Source organism: Sinohyriopsis cumingii, chromosome 15 (genome assembly GCF_028554795.1).
Source record: "Sinohyriopsis cumingii isolate HCF-2022 chromosome 15, ASM2855479v2, whole genome shotgun sequence".
Taxonomy (NCBI): Eukaryota; Metazoa; Mollusca; class Bivalvia; order Unionida; family Unionidae; genus Sinohyriopsis; species Sinohyriopsis cumingii.
The window spans coordinates 4,094,109-4,114,527 of NC_142975.1; the positions used below are offsets into that span (position 1 = coordinate 4,094,109).

Sequence of the window (20,419 nt, forward strand, 5' to 3'; positions counted from 1 at the left end):
CTTTCGGGGACCGAACACGCTAGCCGATTTCGCTCGATGGGTCTTAGACCCCATCGACAAGACGTGGAGCCAAGAGGACATCGAACGTTACGGAGATTGTCATCGTCATGCCACGGTGATGGCTCACAATTTCTCCGGATACGATGGACAGTTTCTTCTCAGATACTATACGGAACAAGGCACCGAACGTCCTAAAGTGACTTTGAACGGAGCCAAAATCATTTTCATGCAAGTGGGACAAGTACAGTTTAAAGATTCGATGAGCTATTTGGCCATGCCTTTGAGTCGAATGCCTAAAACGTTTGGAATGACAGAAATGGCTAAAGGGTACTTTCCACACTTTTTCAATACGGAAGCCAATCAACACGCATCTCTATCCCATTTACCTGAGGCTCACTATTACGACCCCGACAACATGCGTACCGAACAACGAGAAGCTTTCTACGCTTGGTACCAGGCTCACGCCTCGGACCCTTTCGACTTTCAGGAAGAAATGCTAAAGTATTGTCGTTCCGACGTGGACATTTTACGGCGTTGCTGTGGAAAATTTCGAGAACTGTTCATGGAACACGGAGGGGTCGATCCTTTGAAAGAAGCTTGCACCATTGCCAAAGCGTGTTCCTTAGTGTATCGACAACGATTCATGCCTGAAAACACCGTGGCTGTCATCAGCCCTCAAACGACCAACTTTGTCAAACGTCAATACTCGGTCAAAGCCCTACGTTGGTTACATTACTTGTGCGACAAGGAAAACAAATGGATTCAGCATGCCCGCAACGGAGGGGGTGAAAAGACCATCGGAACATATTCGGTAGATGGCTGGGACTTAGAAAACCCCAAGATCGTGTACGAGTTTAACGGTTGCTTATTTCACGGATGTCCCGTCTGTTACCCTGATCGTAGCACTAAAAATCAGTTTTTACAACGAACCATGGAAGACTTGTACCAGGACACTTGTCAGCGACGCCTAAAGTTGGAACAGGAAGGATACCAAGTGGTGGAAATGTGGGAACACGAATACGATCACCGCTTGAAAACCGATCCCGAGTTTAAACGCCTCGTGGAAAGTTACCAGTTCATGGACCCGCTGAACCCGAGGGATAGTTTGTACGGAGGAAGGACCAATGCCACCTGTTTGCTGTACCAAGCCGACGAAGAGAAAGGAGAAGAAATCAAATACTTGGACGTGTGTTCGCTGTATCCCTACGTGTGCAAATATTGTCGCTTTCCTGTAGGGCACCCGCAATTGTTAACGGAACACATCGACCTGAAAAACATTCGACAATACGAAGGCTTGATCAAGTGTAAAGTTTTGCCTCCCACGAACCTATACCATCCCGTCTTACCTCACCATTGTCAAGGCAAACTGATGTTTCCATTGTGCCGTACTTGTGCCGAAACGTGCAACCAAGACCAACCTTGTCAGCACACCCAGGAAGAACGTGCCTTGACGGGAACCTGGGTCAGCGTAGAATTGTTCAAAGCTCTGGACATGGGATACCAACTGTTAGAAGTGTACGAAATTTGCCACTTTTCCAAGACACAACAATACCACAAGGGTGATCCCAGTCAGAAAGGCATTTTCGCTGACTACGTGGATGCCTTTTTGAAACTGAAACAAGAAGCCAGCGGCTATCCTTCCTGGTGTCACACTCCCGAAGACCAAATACAATTCAAAGAGAAATACTATGAACAAGAAGGCATCTCTTTAGACCACATCGAGAAAAACGAAGGCAGGCGATCGTTTGCCAAAGTGATGTTAAATTGCTTGTGGGGTAAAATGGCACAACGACCGTGTTTACCCAAGACGGAATATTTGACAGAACCTTCCCGCTACTTCCAGATGATTCACGACAAAACCAAATACATGAAACACGTGGACGTCGTTCGAGAGAATTTGATCTTGGTCAATTACGAAGAAGATCTGGACTTTGTACAAGACGACCCTTTTGGAAATGTCATCATTGCGGCTTACGTGACAGCTCATGCTCGCTTAAAATTGTACGAAGCTTTAGAACTGTTAGGGGAACGCGCCCTGTACTTTGACACGGACAGTTGCATCTACATCGATCGACCGGGTCAGCAACACCCTAACATCGAAGAAAACCGTTTAGGAGCCTGGACAGACGAACATCCCGACGACAAGATTCTAAGTTTCGCGAGTGGAGGTCCTAAAAATTACGGCTACCAATACCGGGACAAACAAGGAGAAGTGCACACGGAGTGCAAAGTGAAAGGACTGACTCTGAATTATCGTACCAGTCGAGTGGTCAACTTTGGGGTATTGAAAGAAGCCTTGCAATCGGGAGAGGATGGAAACTTTAAAGTGACCACTCACCAACCGAACAAGATTGTACGTTTACCCACTCACCACATCGTCAGTCGACCCCTGGAAAAAATCTATCAAATCGTGTACCAGAAGCGAGTGAGACTTCCCAATCACTTTACGTTGCCGTACGGTCACATCGATATTGGTCAGCATATAAAAAGGGACAACGTCCAAGACCAATAGTTCATTGTCACTACCAAGACCAATCGACAAAAATGCATCCTTTCAAACAGCAAGTATAGAGCGTAAGACTCAAGTCCAACGAAAAACTCGGGTGTGATTCTATGCCTCACGATCACATCACCAATGCAATACCACATCTTAGTTGTTATGTACTAATGCCATGACAAACTACGTGCAACCAGTGAAACTTCCAGACCACAAAACTTTACCTTATGGACATGCTGATATCACCCAGTATAAAAAGGGACGACTTCCAAGAACGACACTTCATTGCGAGGACAAGCGACGAGAAAGATGAATAACTCTACGCAGAAGAAAAAAGAGAAGGAACAAACATCATTGACCTCTTTCACCACCATACCGTCACAGCAAAGTGCGTTCAAGAAGGGAAAGGATTCAATAGACCTAAAGGAGTATTTTAGCATCCAAATGACCCAGACAGCGACCTCGAGAAAATTTAGAACGACAACTTACACCTACACGATGAAATTTTAAAGACTTCGCGTCTGACGTTCCAGCCGAGGAAGTATCAGGTTTCATTACGGATCTACTTGACTCACTGTTAGAGGAATTCAAATGTCATTGCCAAGTCAAAGATGAAGGTCGTTTGAGCCTATCTATGTATCACGACAGTTTGAACTCGCCTGTATGTCTCGGATTTAGCACACCTGCAGAAATAACTTCTTCCAAACTTTTGAGGGCTATTGAAGACGTGCGGTCGGTGAGAGAAAAATTTGACATCACCGATGGAAAAGTGACTATTCATATGGCATATGTTGCACCTCCATGGGAAGAAGACGATCACTGCTCTTGATCTGCTTACCGATAAGTGTACCTAGCACGATGAACGTAACAGCAGATTTACGACTGACAGGGAATACGAGATCGGAAACATCTATGCTGGGACACAAGTGGTAGCTGACCAGATATTAAACAACGTGTGTAACGGATAGAGAGACAAACACGAACTTTCTCTTATTTGATTGTTTGTTACTTGTTTTGTTTTGACTTTTTCTTATAAACGAACATTTAATGTAAATTCGTTGCATATGAAGTGATTTTAGAAAGGAGTGAACGTTAATTTTAAACATTAGTTTACTAGAGTCAATAACTAAACAACTCGTAAATATGTTTCTTTTATGTTCAAATGTTTATGTATTTAATGGATAGTGCTTAGACCAAAGCACAGGCCAGAGAGCCCATGTATATATGTACTTGAATAAATGTTTTGAACCCATACAACAGACTTTTCTTTATCGAGTCTCTATTCTATCTGTGAGTCTTTCTTTAGAATATTTCTGTCCTCTTTTCTGTGTGTTTCAATGTGTATTTGTTTGTTTCTGTATGTCTATGTTTGTCCCTATCAACCCTTTGTCCCTACAAATACATTTCACGCTATAAAAGGTTTTGACCCTATAAACCTATGACGTTACCAATGTTTAATTCCCACTGATCCCCAGGTGATATTCCCATGTTCAATTTCCATGTTCAATTCCCCTTGTCGCTAGAGTGACCCAGTGTTTTTCTCCATGTTAAATTTCCCTTGTCGCTAGAGTGGCCCAAGGGGTTTTGTAATGCTAATTCCCATTGTCGCTAGGGTGGCCCCATATACTACTGACGTTTTAACACGACAGAAAATGCCGCCGAGAACACTATCGCGCTATATACCGGCGACGGACGACTTAAATCAGGTGAATCCATCTTGACGATAAATGGAAAAATAAATACACTGGGCGACAATTATATATCCATGTCGAATTCGTTAAAAAATTTCTATGATAAATTTAACGCGCAAGCAAATCAGTTCGAGGGGATACAAAAGTCTGTCACCGGTATACAACTCACTACTGCTAGTTTTTTTGGGACCCCGACGGTGACCGAACCGAATCTTGTAGGGATAAAAAATAGTATTTTGGAGTTTACAACGCTGTCGGGCCAATTTACCTCGTTACGAAAAAATATTAACAGGGTTGATGACGCCGTTGATAAATTCTTTGGTAGAAAAAATGTCAAACCGGATGAAATTACCATAACTATAAATGATATCACTGCGTATGGACAGGAAATAGAAACAATCAAAACTGATGTTGCAACGAACAAAAGGAGTGTAGACGTGCATGAACGGGAAATAGAAATAATCGGCACTAATGTTGCAACGATCATAAATAATGTAGACGCGCATGGACGAAGAATAGAAACAATCAAAACTGATGTTGCAACGATCATAAATAATGAAGACGCGCATACACAGGACATAGAAATAATCAAAACTGATATTGCAGCAAACAAAAGGAGTGTAGACGCGCATACACAGGAAATAGGAACAATCAAAACTGATATTGAAGCGAACAAAAAAAATGTAGACGCGTATTGGCGGGGAATAGGAATAATCAAAACTGATGTTGCAGCGAACAAAAAAGGTATAGACGTGCATACATATGAAATAGGAACAATCAAACTTGATGTTGCAGCGAACAAAAAAAGTATGACCGAGAATACACAGGAAATAGAAACAATCAAAACTAATGTTGCAGCGATTAAGGGGAATATAGACGCGCATACACAGGAAATAGGAACAATCAGAGCTGATGTTACAGATATCAAAGACAGACTACCGGAAATGACAAAAATAAAAATCCCTCATGAGAACACCATCAACACAGTATACACGATTCGGCATGGATCATTCACTTGGACTCCTACACAGAATATAGTAAATATTACCGCAACTGTTAAGGGTATTTATCGATTGACACTGGTTTTAATGATGCAGTTTAATATATTATCGTCGAGTTCATTCGGGTTTAACAATACAATATCAACAATTATAGACAAGGACGCAACTGAACCGTTTACAATTAGAGCCGTTGATAGAAATTTAACCAGGGCAAACATTGCATGGTATGTGGAATTTGTAGCGGATCTAAGTAATTAAAAACACTAGCTCTTTTAAAATAAAAATGACCACCAAGGTAATTGAATCAGAGGTATCACCGACGTCACATCAATATCGATTCAATACCGTAAAAGAATTCTCCGCGAATTTGAAAACGCTTTCCGAACAATACCGTGTAAAAATAAAAAAATACCGTCGAAAAATAACCGCCATCGACGCGGTCGTGTACTCGGTGTCAGGTATAGTAGCCGGTACCGGTGTTATTTTATCCACGGTGACCATGATGGCCCCGATCGCTGTTCCAATCGCTATCTCCGCGGCGACAACAATTGCTGGAGTCGCCAACGCAATCACTAGAAAGATATCATCGTGTTCTCAGAAAAAACTCAACGAGTATACAGTAAAACATCAAATAGTATCCGACGCGTACTCGAAATTATCCGGGTTGATCTCGTTGGCGATAGATAATTCGTTTATATCCGATGTTGAATTCTCCACGATGGTCCAGTTGTATGACTCCGCGATGTCAAAAATCGAGGATTTTCAACTGGAAGCTGGAAACCACGTCGCTGAAACCACTTCAATGGGCTCAAAACATTCTCCTGAAAACAAGCAGGTTGTTAATATTCGGTGTTGAAATTAAACACTAGAAACAGCGAATAATAATAATGTCGCTGAACCCCGAAGGGTTTCAATTACTTCAACGGATCGCGGAGAACACCACTCCGGTACAAACAAGTATGATATCGATAACATCAACGAAGCCAGAATTCAGTGTAAACTTCCCTTCTCCGATTCCAGTGAAGGAAATAGCGCTGGCAAAATTGCGAGTATATCACAGTTGGCCTAATATCCGAGCGGAAGCATTTAACGGACAACAACCTAATAACTCGCTGGTTTTTGCATGAACAAATAAACCCAATGGGACCCCAGACTGGAAGGAGGTTACAATACCAACTGGGTCATACCAAGTAGACCAAATCAATAAAGAATTTCAACGCAGGATAAAATCGATCACAGGAAAAGAATCAAAAATCGCTATTACGGTTCATGAACCGACGTTATCGTCGACGATTGAAATAAGCACACCGGGGTATATGGTTGATATTTATAACAGTTCAATAAGAACCATACTAGGTTGGCCCAAGAATCCACCTCATGCAAGTCCGCGGGAATTTCACACGAATGCGCAATCGTATCATGAGATTAATCCCAGGTATCGAGATGATTTGTCTATTATGAAAAACACGTTATTACCCAGAAGCAGGTTTATGATTCAAGACAGGAATACCATGCAATGGTATTTTCAGTATGAGAAAACTCCTGAATCGTTCACCATATTAACAGTTAATTTAAATAATATCGATAGTTTTTTTATCGAGATTAATCGTAATTACCGATTGCAACTAGAACAACTACGGAAAACAAAAGCACAAAAACACGTTGAGGTGTTAAATCAACTTATATCAGACATGGAATATATCAATGAACGAATCGTTAAAATAATATCCGATAGCAGCGATGATAATAAACAAAAATTCCTAACCGAGTATAATATCACAGAAGCCGATTTACCTGATTTCAAGTTTCCAGGATACAACGCGCCAGAACTAAGAAAGTCTCTTAATGATTTTTTCGGTCTATCAACTATCCTCAAACACGATAACGGAGAGGGTGGTAGGCATATTGCCCCATACAACGTAAATATCGCATCGGTGATAGCAATCAATCTAGTGTGCGATGTTATCGAAGGGAGTTACCAGGTAGATACCAAGCAATCAAATCAAGCTCAACAGGGGTATATCCTTTATTCATTTTCACCAACAGCCCCTCCCGGATTCTTAATCGTTGAGAACCCGATTAATCCGGTCTATATGCGATGCCATAATCGGTTTTTAACAAGAATTAATTTCAGACTTACCGATCAGTCAAATAACCTAATTGATCTACAAGAGGAGGAGTTAGTGATCACTCTGTTTGTAAGATCATTGTAAATAACTTCTTAGCAGCAGGGGGGGCAATGACATCGACGCGGTCGTCGCGCTGTTTTACCGGACGCTGACGACGCTGGGATCGGCGCGCAGAAAGTATTAATTAAACCAAATGACGATTGGACGACCCCCCGACGACGACGTCGTTTTTTTTTTACCGGGCGCTGACGACACCGGATCCGCTGAGTGCAGAAAGTATTAATTAAACCAAATGACGATTGGACAAAATGTCCGATTCGCCCCCCCCCCCCCGCTGCTGTAGTAGAACTTCAAGATGGGATATTTTTATATTGCCATTGTTGAAGCACGTGTTGTATAACTTCGATCTGGGATATTTTTATTGCTATTGTTGAAGCACATGCGTGTGATATAACTTCAAGATGAGATATTTATATATTGATATTGTTGAATTACGTGTGGTATAACTTCAAAATGGATTTTTTTAAAATACTGTCCTTGTTGAGCGGATAATTCTGAGCTTTCGAAGACAAAATTTCGCGAAGTACACGAAACCTAAATCTAAATATATTGACCTACTTCCGCTTTTGATATAAGACAACTAAAGCAAAGCTGTTTCTTGGTAGTCAAAACATGACTAACACAATATAATTGCTCGGTTATTTATATTGTTTACATTGTAGTTATTTTTATTTTTTAGCATGTCACAAAGCCGAGATTTAAACTAAGTGATTTCAATTTTTCATGCACTGACAGATGTTTATTGTACTTTGTTACGCCACCATCACCTGGCATGCTTTTAATAACAAATGTAGATTTTTGTACGGAACGAAGTTTAAAAGGCTCTTTTAGTACCATACTTGGACGCATTTTGGACAGTGAACAATTACAAGTGGTTATAAATAAGTTCATTAGCATATGCATGCATGCATTTTCTTTTCATGTTTCTGGCATTTTATTTTCCTTTGAAAATCTGCAACAGAATGACATTTTAAAAAAGTTTTTAAACCAGTCATACGATGACAGAAAGGGAATTAAAACAGTTTTGTTGTGACCTGCAAACAGACATGTTCTTGTTATCGCAAGTTGCCTCCCTTACAAGCCTACTCTAAGGGTACATACTAAATAGAACACGATTACAGTTAGTACCGAAATGTTGATTTATTCGTATTAAGAATCAAGATATGGGACATTTTAAAATGTTCTAGTGCAGCATAGACTGACAGGCGTAGTCTGATAAATATGCATGCCAGCAGAAAAACCGTGATAGTGTGCGGAAACAATACACATATAACAATATAATTCTTCCTTAGACACCGCCTTGAGTAATTAAAACGTTTGAACTCATTTTATTTACTCAAACAAATACGCAAGAACTATATTAATATTGGCACAAACAAAAAACACATGTATATAAATATAACATAATATATGAGAGTCTGAAAGAACTATAAATGTGTGTGTGTGTTGTTGCAAGCAATAACAAATGTTCTGCAACTTTCGTAGTTCTCGGGTTCAAACTGGATAACTATGGTAATATATGCGGCAAAGGGCAACGAATATGTGAAATGAAATTGTTTTATTCAAGGTTCTGAGTGAAACATTGAAATATTACGAAACACCGTCACAGTAAAATTTAAAAACGTCAAGTGTACTGACCTAGTCACATAAGCTTACAGCGCATATATATGTAAGGAAATCCCTAAATGCTCCGCCTACATCAGTAGACGTTGAATAAAAAGAATATATTTCCACTGTACAAACACATCGAAAGGGTGACTGGTCATACTCTAGATATTACTATTCTGAGAGCAAGACAAAACTGAAAAACGGAAGAAAGCAACACATCAATACACTTGAATGTACAAAGATTAAATCTTAAGCCATTTAAATAACGTAAATAAATGTCAGAAGAACGCAGACGTTACAAAATAAAGTTGTGAATTCTGTCTTGTAAGACATCTCATAATATAATTCAACAATGATTGAATTCAATATCAAGGTTAGTTAAACTAAATTACGTCCAACGCTAAAACTAGTATGTAGAAGCTTTTAGTAAAAAGGATAAACAGTAAGGATGATATGAAGGTTTTCGAAGTTAAAGACACATACACAGATATATATATATATTGATGTCCTATTTCTAACCTATTTTTTTGTCCATTAACAAGTTTCTTAAGATTGGACAGGAGTTTGAAAAACGAGACGATGGCTAACGTTTTAAAGATTGAAGTAGAGAATATTGGACAATTAGTACTAAGCACGTGACAGGTGAACTGGGAGGAAAGCATGCTGATGAGGTTTAAATTCGCTCACAACAAAGCAAGGTTTCCCTATGAGTTCCTTGACAAAACAAATTAGTACGTGACAAAATAAAAACATTGATCTATTAAAATCATCTACAATTATTGCACGATTTGGAGAAGATATTGAACACCGCATGTTTAATGAAATAGTTACAAACTTACCAAAAACAAGCGGATATTTCACTTGTCAAATAAAACACGTTTGTGGAGAAAATTCAAAATACCAAATTCAACACAAAATACATTCAAATATATCTACACATATAGACACGGCATAGAGAAAAATACGGTTCAAAAGCGAATCAGTTTTAGCAGTAGAAGTGCAGAGTTTTTATCACCACAATGCACAACATTTTGCAATAAATACCTCATGGCAAAAGGCACTGAAACTACCAACTTAAATAAACACAGAATGGAGACGAATAGGTTCAAAATGCATTAAGTTTTAACGGTAAAAGTGCACCAAATTGTAGCAGTGCAAATGCTGACTTTTATCACGTATTAAATTCAAGCATTGAAATTTAACAACTCAAATAAACACATCATGGAGAAGAACCTGGTAAAATAATGCAATATATCTAACGGTAATATCCAAACGTTGATCCAACCAAAAGTAGCAACGTGGTCAAAACCTGTCAACAAATCTTTCACATGATCAAAGGGGAGCATGCACCATTATAACTTATTTAATAAAAATGCCTCAGCGTCACGAATAAAGATGATAAAAAAACACCTTCAACACAAGAGACCTGTCTGTCTAGATGGCTGACATAGGATAGGTAAAAGATTAGTAAACCAGACTGACTGAAAAAAAGGAAGAGCTGGCTGAATCAACCATGAAAATCAAAAGGGTTCGTTAACAGACTTAGCAACATGAGAGAATATTAAAATACACCAGAAGAACATGAAAAAAATTAAGCAAAATATAAAAGGATATAGTGTTAAAGCAAATATAAACAACAATAAGTGAGACTTGTACCTGTCATGAAGAAAAACCGTTACAGGATCAGATTGATCAGAACAAATAAATATTTGGGCGAGATTGTCAATATTTGGGCGAGACTGTCAATATTTGGGCGAGACTGTCAATATTTACAAATATGTTTGAGGCTCATGATGTATAAACATTTTTCAATCAGGCCAAACCCAATAATCATCTCAAACATGGCTAGAAATACATCAGTACTGTACAATGTGCCCTTAGAATCCAACTCGAAAATCTACAAACCAGTACAGACGGACAAACCAGTACGGACGGATTGGAATAAAATGGTATTTAAATGTTTTAGTACCACTCAGGAAACAAAGCGGTTTAAATGCAAAACTGAAAAACACAAAGCTAAATGACATGTTATATGACTTAGCAACTCAGTTGAGTAATATATCACGGATTCAACCCAATATATCTTTGAAATGAAACATTGTGCACGACGATGTAAAATTATGAACCAATGGTATGTAGCCCAATTGTCGACTTACCAAAATTGCAGAAAGAAATTATATGCGTCTTTAGGTAGCATTACTAGTATGGTCAACTCTGAGATGGGACATGCAAAATCAATCATTCACTGATGAGATTTTGAATAGTTTCAATTCAAATGGCTAGTGCAACATTCGAAATCAATCGATTGAGAACCCATTGTTTAGAGATGACTGTTGTCTAACTTGAAAATATAGCAGGATATGACACTACATATGTCAATAAAGGAGATGGTGCGAAATAACATGATGTACATATCCTATCCAACAATTAGGAAAGGTATATCTCATTTAGTAATGATTTTTTAGTCATCAGACTCAAAAATGGAAAAGATGAGGATGTGACTCTTAAACATACAATGCATTTTGTGGAAAGTGTTTGATTCCTAACCTGAGCAATTGAAACACTTGCAAACAATATGGATGATTCCAAGTACACTGAGACAACTAAACATTTCCAAGATAAGGGAATAAACTGTTTACGGAAAGAATAGTATCCTTACGAGTACTTTGACCTGTTGGAAGGATTTTAAGAATGCACGTTGCTGACTAAGGAGTTGTTCCTTTCACTACTGAACAACTCTGACTTTTCTGGCGAGGGCTATCACTATTGTAAACACGTAATGGGGCATTTTAAACTCCAAACATTGGCTAAGCTTTACTACCAAGTTAAAAACATCGACACAAGGTTGAATTAAAAAAAATCAAATATTTGGGTTTTTTATTTGTTTTAATATTTTTATTACTTTTTTCTCATAAAGCTAATTTCATTCTGTTTTCATGAAACAGGTGTGAAGCTAAATTCAGAAGAAGAAAAAAAACCTAAAAGAATTCATTACCAATTAAAATGCAGCAAAGTAAAAATAATGATTGGCTAATTTCATAGTGTAATAGCATATTCGCTAGTCAAGGTTCTCATAACCCTGTCTACATCTTGGCATATCGAGCAAATATTTCTTTGCTTCGGGTCTGTGAATTTCATTCGATGCGGCGGCAAGCCACCGCATGCAATCAAAATTAAGTTGTTCACGTGATCGAGACAAGGGCAGCACGTACCTTGAATGGACTGAATAATAAGCAATTTTCCAGTGTCAGTCCGTCTTTGCACAAATACTTTTCACTCAAATACACCTGTAAAGGCTTCTATATGGTATATAGTCATACTTTCTTTGTTAGACTTACAAAGTAACCATTGTATCTAAAATGCAACGAACGTTTTCGGTTGATGTACAATGCTGTTGGTTAGTTGGCATTATATACTAATGAGGCATCACGTAACATCGAATAGATATCGCAAGGACAAAGCACCAATATAGCTTTTCGATCCGCCATGGCGTAGATAGGGTTATCGGAACGTTGGCTAGCAAAGATTGGTGTAATATCAGTAGAGACGCGATATCATATTTACAACCGTTCAGAGCAGAATCAGTTCGAAAAGATTAATGTATGTATTTTCACGGTATTGAGGGTAGCAGGAACTATTTTGGTTTATATATAAGATTTCCTTTGGTCCAGGTGCAAGCTTTTTCTTTAATTGAATCTCATAATACATTCCACTTTATTGTTTGTGCTATATAAACAAAGCTATTCATGATAATTGTATGATATGCAATGTCTCAAATATTAATTATCCCAGACTATCATTGTTTGACGTTATCCGGTGCATTGACCAGTTATATCACAAAAAGGTTTTTAAAAATGTGAGAAAGTAATATCTTTTGAACAAAAAATATCTGGAAGTTTGTGAATGCATATTTCTAAACGACAATACGTTATATACTTTTAGCGCATACTTCAAAACCTGTAGCATTAAAAAAAAAGGCCTAGAGGTATGTGGGACTATTTTAAATGCATGAAGTAGAATTGTACCATTCAGATGTTTCTCCGCAAAATGAACGCACAAGTCTCTTTTTCTTCTGTAAAACTCTGCTACCTTTTCACAATGTGCCAGATAGCCATCGTGTCCCATGTGCTGGAGGACTGCCATAAGTATAGTCTGTAAGAAAACAAATTGTCTACGTTTTAGACAACCGTAACGCTTGTGTATGAACTGCGTATATGATGGACTGATGAATGAATGGAATGGGTTTTGGTGTCTGATTTAGATTTATAACGTAACTTTAACAAGTTTAGTTATATCGCTAAGATGTCTGCAGTGTGTCAGTTTATAGTGATGTCTAGCGCTGGGACATCATGCCGCAGACATGTGACATTATGTCTCACCAAGTCTTATTATCCTGACACCAGGCTGGTCAGTCCGAACACTAACCTCTTAATGCTTAGCGTCAAGCGAGGCAAGTGCGAGTACCATTTTTATAAGTCTTTTGTATGACTCGGCAGAGGTTCGAACCCGCATCCGAAGTGGACGCTGTAACCACTTACGCCACCGGAGCGGTCTGGATGGAATGGGATGGCAAATTGGATGGATGGATGGATGGACGAACGGACGAATGGATGGCGGAGAGAAAGACAGACAAACATATAGACAGACAGATAGATAGATAGATTGTGGTTTAGGATGTGAGTCTTATTATTACAAGTTGTGTTTAATCAGTGGAAATTTAAATAGGAACCTACACCTACGACGCAACTGTAACTGGCATACTTAATCTGCAAATATTACTGTTGGCCACATTTTGCATAATCATACAAAAATGTTGTCAAAGGCGTTTTCAAAATATAATTTTGTCACACTTCTTTACACTGGTCATCATAACAGAATCGCGGTATCAACCTCACCTATTGTCTTTTCGTTGAATTTGCCGAAAATGTTATGTGATAGTTTAGATGAGCGAGAAGACGGAAGCAAACCACGCATGCTCAGAAAGTTGCAAATATGTTGTTCGACAAATGGCACGTATGTATTGCATCTACGTTAGAACAGTGTTCTGGCGTCAGAATAGTTTACATAGATTCTACCACTGTGACACTTCTATCAATTTTAATTGGCATTCTCGTTTACGTATAAATGGCGGGTGAAAGTTAAAATAAAACTGGATGAGATAGTATCTCTTTGTTGGAAACTTCACTTCCAAAATCTGCATCAGAAGTATCAACCAATATAAATTCATGGCTTCATTTTTAAAATCAAGAGCAAAATGAAATAGACACGACCATGTCCAACCTTAATAAATGGCATGCCCTTTATTACAGGAGTACTTCAAAACGATATTGTGAAAGTTATCCTGGCCAACAACCTTTTGTTAAGCCAAGCTAAGTGTAACGTTGACATAAGAAACAGACTGGTGAAACAAAAAATTAGTGAGCACAGGGGTGCTTAGGAAATTAACCAGAAAGCATTCTGAATTTAAGCCTTTCTTGTATCCATTTAAATCTATGTGAACGGTTGTAATGTGCATTTTGATTAAGACGGTTATGAGAACATACATATTCATACCTTCTCTTGTACAAAGTAACTGACGGAAGGTGGACTAGTGCTCGACAAAACTCGCTGTATGTTTGCTTACAATTAAGCGACTGCTGCAATTACTGAGCTGAGTCGTTTTCTCGGTTGTTTCATTGTGTCCACATATGTTATTATACGTCATTCCTCTGGTAATTTATAAGGATATGGTTGCAGAGTGTGGAAAAACTAGGACTTGTCTTGCCTTGAAGTAAGAAAGGTTTGTCATAATAGTTTTTTGTTCCAATATCTATACGCAACCGTAATGATTATTCGAGTTCATATTGATTATTTATATCACCCTGTCCCCACTCACTGCCAGACATATAGACATACATTTACCTGGGATACACCTGAGCAATTTTGGCTTGATGTCTGCATGGCCATAATAGCTTTCTCCACTATTGGTTTAGGTCCGCTGAGAAAACCAGTTCTTAAGCTAATAATAATAATAATAATAATTAATAATAATAATAATAATAATAATAATAATAATCATCATCATCAAAACAAAAATGAAACTTTTATTCAAAAGGAGGCAATTAATTAATTAGGTAAACAGAATGCCGTCAGTAACGGCCATTTTATTATCAGAATGGAATATGTTACAGTCTGTAGTATGATGATACTGATTTTGAAATTTTTACGGATCTGTTTCAAAGCCTTCTAAAGTCCCCAACCAAAACACCTCGATATTATCTTCACATCACACGTACATGCACGTGAGTTCGCGCGCGAACCAGCCAAACAAAGTTACCAGAAGACGCCAGAGGATTTTCATGACGGGTAGAAGACTTTGACCTAGATCAGTAATCAAGCAACCTTCTATCATCATCTTTCGTACACTTATCTGATATTGTGATAAAAACTTCTTTATCATAACAAATACAAACACAAATACTTCTTGTGATGATGGTTGACATCAACGTTCAGGTGCTAAACAATCCGAGCACTCTTGCAAGAAGTTTATTACGTACACAAGATAATTTTTTTGTTCGACCAACACTATTGATTGTAACCTGATCGTCCTGATAAGTTAATCAAGAACGCCGTAAACTCATTCAAATTTATGACAAAGAGCGTTAAAGGTCACTATATGATATTGTGCAAGAAAACTTCAGGAGGCTAACGTTTGTTTAGTGGTCAGTGAGTGAAGCTACTGGTAAAGACATCGAAGATACCAGTGGTAGTGCATGTATTGAGACTCACTAAAATTTAATAAATATTTTAGAATCAATGGCCTCAATACTCACTAAAAATTGGCAGATGTAACCTTCCTATGTCTAAAGGAGCACGTTCCATATATGAGACATGCAAACAATCCAAATCTTGTAAAATTATTGGATTTGACGCTGCGAACTGAAGTATGCTAGTTGGTACACTACTCAGTAATACGTCATATGTTTTTTTTTTGTTGACCGATCTTTGCGTAAGACATATGGTAGTTAAATTTTTGGATTTATTTGTTACTGGTTATTCAGATTGCAAAGATTTTGTATCGCAAAATAATTTAACAGGATTTTAGATTGCCATATATGAAGGGCTCTCGATCGATCCATCGATCGATCAATCGACGGCACCGGTGGCCCAGTGGTTAGAGTTCACCTCGGATGCGGGAGGTCACGGGTTCGAACCCCGGCTGAGTCACACAAACTTATCAAAATGGTACTGCCAGCTATCTTGCTAGGCGCTCAGCATTAAGAGGTGAGCGTTAGGACTGGTAGGCCTGGTGTCAGGATAATGTGACTGGGTTGGACATCATGTTACATGTCTGTGGCATGATGCCCCAGTGCTAGACATATTTATAAACTCCTATAATGCAGACATCGTAGCATCCAAATTAAATAATTCTCTCTCTCTCTCTCTCTCTCTCTCTCTCTATGCCCTGGAAAAAGTGAACTATGAGGCAGAACGTTACATCATGTGGTATCAGAGTTAAGTCACCCTATCAGCTTTGTTGACCATACCGATCGGTTCGCTAGTAACAGTACAGGTGGTTGCAGCTGTTATCGTTACTAAGTCTGCCGCAAAAACATGACGTCTCCAAATCCACGAGTCTGAGCTCCATAAAAGTCGTAATGAGTGACTAGAACTAGATTATTTGGCCGTTATCCCGATCCGATCTGATACGAGCTAAATAAAGACGAGATGAAATTTCTTTTAAAGATGTGTCCGTACATTATATTAACATTACAGCGCGTAAACACCCCTGCTGTTTAGTTGGAGATTGTTTTTCCATGTGCATTTTTTTTTTAAGAAGGAAGATATGTTCAAAATCACATGCATGTAGATTCATAATGGTTATTAAACCAAATACACAATTATATCATCAATGAAGAAATCAGAAAAGCTTTGGCAACGGTTCCCGATATGTTTGAAAATATCACCAACTTAGAATCAAGATTGAGTCTTTATTTTTGCGTTGAAGTTCAGTTTCATAATTCCCCGTCACTACCTATATGTGGGTCAATTTATATTATAACACTAAAGAATGCGTCGCGGCGAGCAATGATCAATGTAAAAAACAAGGTCATTCGATGCTCTGAATGGGTACTCTTGTCCCCGTTGCATTCCCCGAGCGATTATAAAAACCAATCTAGAAACTATAAACACTACCTGGGCGAAGTTATGGTTAGTAACATTGAATTTCCATAAAAGATACTTCAACTTGCTCAGCAACTTTGATGATCTTAACTCTGGTATCTAGGTTGACATATACGCTCTGAACTATGGCTTATATGCGCTTGAACTACCCTAGAGATTAGGCACTATACAACGTCCTCATTATTATTATTATTCATGGGGGTGGATTCTGATTGACTTGTTATTGTTGCAAGATCAGAGATATGTGTAGGGGAAAATCCCTCTTTATGGTTGTTTTACGGAAACGATAGGGGATCGGGTGGAGAAGCTTTTGTGTCTACGATGCCTCCATTTATTCACCGTTCAACGGCTCATTAGCGACTATGACGTTTATAGCGGTGGAATCAGTGATAAACCGCAACGTACAATTACGCTAGAATCCAGCAATACATTTGTAACTTCATCCCGGTGCAATGAAAGATGAGTTCCGGGTGTTTTATACCCAGACTTTGAATGTTTTAATGTCTCCATATGCGGGCCCATAAACATACAACGCAAGACGCTGAACAAGTCTCACGCAGGGTTTGCTACACTGTATTCATATTCGACGGAGTGACTGAGCCTGGGACATGATTATAACGTGTTATCGAGTGACTGAGCCATTACTGAGCCACCAATGTTGTATCGTGGTTGCATTTTCCACGACAACACATTGCTTTATCTGTGATGATCCCTTTGTGGCTGCTGCCAAAGTACGCCATCACTGTTATAGTGCTCATGCGTGGAGACGAGCTGCAAACAACGAATGTAATTTACAGTTGCATTTGCGAATTTATGCAAAGGAAACAAGAATTCCGGTTGTGCTCCATAACCTGCGCGGGTATGGTGAGCATTTGATAATTCAAGGGGTTGTCGCAGAATAAAACGAAGCTTTCTTCGACAACATTAACTGAAATTATCGTCTTGCAGCTAACTGAAACAGCCTAATTAGCTTCAGTCGGCAAAAGGAAAGAACATGTAGGTGACATAATAGTTATCTAAGTCAGTGTTGGCACAAAATGCAAAAACCGTTGGAATATTTCAGTTTTCTCAGCCATTTCATCGTTATTAGCGGATATGTATCCCTCAGTTGCACAATTGGTTGTTTTAGGGGTAGTCAGAAGTGTATCCGATACGGTACTGATAAAGGCTGCTTTAGGGGTAGTCAGAAGTGTATCCGATACGGTCCTGATAAAGGCGGTTCGAGGCAGAGCTTGAACGTTAACCAACCATGCAAACACTTGTTGGTTTTATCTTATCACTTAGAAACTACTCTTTTAAAATTTACAACATGCCTATTGACATTTACGGACTCTCAACCTCCCGACGGCACTCAGAACTGGATATGTCGGATTTGATTGGGTTTACCAGTGGAATTTTTGTTGTCGTTGGCCCGGGCGAATGCCTACGTATCCGAAAATCAAACTGGAAATCTTAAGATATGTAACGTTGACATTCAAGATATTTTTGTTGCTGAGAGGCCGAAATCAAATAAATTGGGAAAATCAGAATTGTGCCTCCGTTTGTCAACGGCAAAAATACGGTATCTAAAGTTAAAATGTCTGTCGACGATGTGAGTTGAGATGTTATTAAGAGCGAAAATCGAATTCAACCAATTCAAGAGCCGTTGATGATGATGACGACGACGACGATGATGTTGATGATGATGATGATGATGATAATGCAACACGATAATACGTGGATATAAAGATTGCAGAGTTGGCATAACAACAAACACGCATAATTACTTCACTGAGCCAAATTCAAGGAATATTGACCAAACGAAGGGAGGCAACCACAAACTTATTAACATTACTAAATGGTCGACTTGTTCATACTCTCGAAAATGGTCTTGATCAATCTAAACCTCACATCTCAAAGGTGTGCGTGTCCGAATTGAACTCCTTTATCTTAACCATATTTAAAGGATGGCAGAGTAGAATATTTTCGATGAATTATACGTCGCGATCACATTATTAAGAGAAGATTTGTGATAGACCTTCATATGTACCAACACCGATAAATAATCGACTCGGAACAACAACTTGGACATGAAATCACAAAAAGACAGTGCTACTCGTAAAATACAAACTTGTATATATGGTCGTAAATGCTATTTGTGGAATCACCACCACGACTACTGTTGGCCTTGGTGTTATGGAATTCTGACCATAGCAACTATTATGGGTACATCTTTCTGATTTATTATCGGAGGTGAATCATTAGCATTCAGTGTCGCATGTGTTGCTGGTAAAATAATTTATTTAAGGCTGCATTCACGAAAACGTGTTTATTCTTAACTTCACGCCTCGGCACAATGCAGTCTCAATACAATTACGAACATGTATTTGATGGCTATTAAGGACAAAATGAATAAAACAATTGATTTCGACAACTCACATAAATCCAAAATCTATATCATCAAACCACTGGGTGACATTAACCTGCCAAAATGATACATAGTTTGCAACTACATTTTAATATGTGTAGATAAACGGAAAAAAAATGACTGCAACACGATAAGTTTTCTTCCCCAATTTCTAGGCTTTTCCCTGATTTTTACAATGCCTATATAGCGATATGCTTCTACCTAATGATACATGTCCATAAAGGGATGCAATCTTTGTAAAGTGCCAAAGTCGGGCTTACCCGGCTGAAATCGTCTTGGAAAAAGTGTCGAGGCGGATGACACGTCCATCTATGTCCAGGGAAAGGAAACTTTTCGTGTATGGCTGTGGGAAGAAAGATATAAAATTATCTGTATCCTTTAATAAAGTTTCATATCGACTTGCATATTGGAAAAAAATAGACAAAATTTATGATGGTGTACTTTAAAATAATGGGCACGTTCATTCTGATACGTGATTAGCAAAAATTTGCTCTGTATACTTACAGCTTAAGTTACTCCGATTAATGGTTCGGTTTCTCTCCAGTTTTTAACATTTTGAAAATCGCTCATTCTTGACACAAAGTCTATTTCAAATGACCAAATTTAATCTTCATGATCTTATTATCTCATTTTTTGATCTGTAAATTATCGGATAGCGGCTTTTTGTGCAAATCGGTTTTCCTGTACTTAAACATTGGTTGCTCGAATTGTGTTTACGTCGTCGCCAGAATGTGATATGTGCGTTTTGCTGTCTTCCAGTGCATGCATAATAAACTTAACAAATGTCATTGAGATTATCTGATGAGATTAGCAATGCATATCGTGCACTTTTATGAGAATTCATATATATGTCTTCATCTTTC

The 20,419-nt window shown here is 38.5% G+C and overlaps 2 protein-coding genes across 2 annotated transcripts in view; both read right to left on the minus strand.

Moving 5' to 3' along the window:
- LOC149781141 (kynurenine/alpha-aminoadipate aminotransferase, mitochondrial-like) overlaps nt 1-20,419 on the minus strand; it is a 292,699-nt gene that overhangs the window by 222,526 nt on the left and 49,754 nt on the right. The window lies entirely within an intron of this gene.
- The window catches only part of LOC149781143 (kynurenine/alpha-aminoadipate aminotransferase, mitochondrial-like), a 50,812-nt gene that overhangs the window by 29,790 nt on the left and 603 nt on the right, over nt 1-20,419 (minus strand). Inside the window, exons 2-4 of the mRNA XM_089934717.1 lie at nt 19,817-19,899; nt 14,888-14,984; nt 13,012-13,138 (exon numbers count right to left, since the gene is read on the minus strand). Of these exons, the coding sequence (XP_089790843.1) occupies nt 13,012-13,138; nt 14,888-14,984; nt 19,817-19,899 (307 nt within the window). The remainder of the gene's footprint in view (nt 1-13,011; nt 13,139-14,887; nt 14,985-19,816; nt 19,900-20,419) is intronic.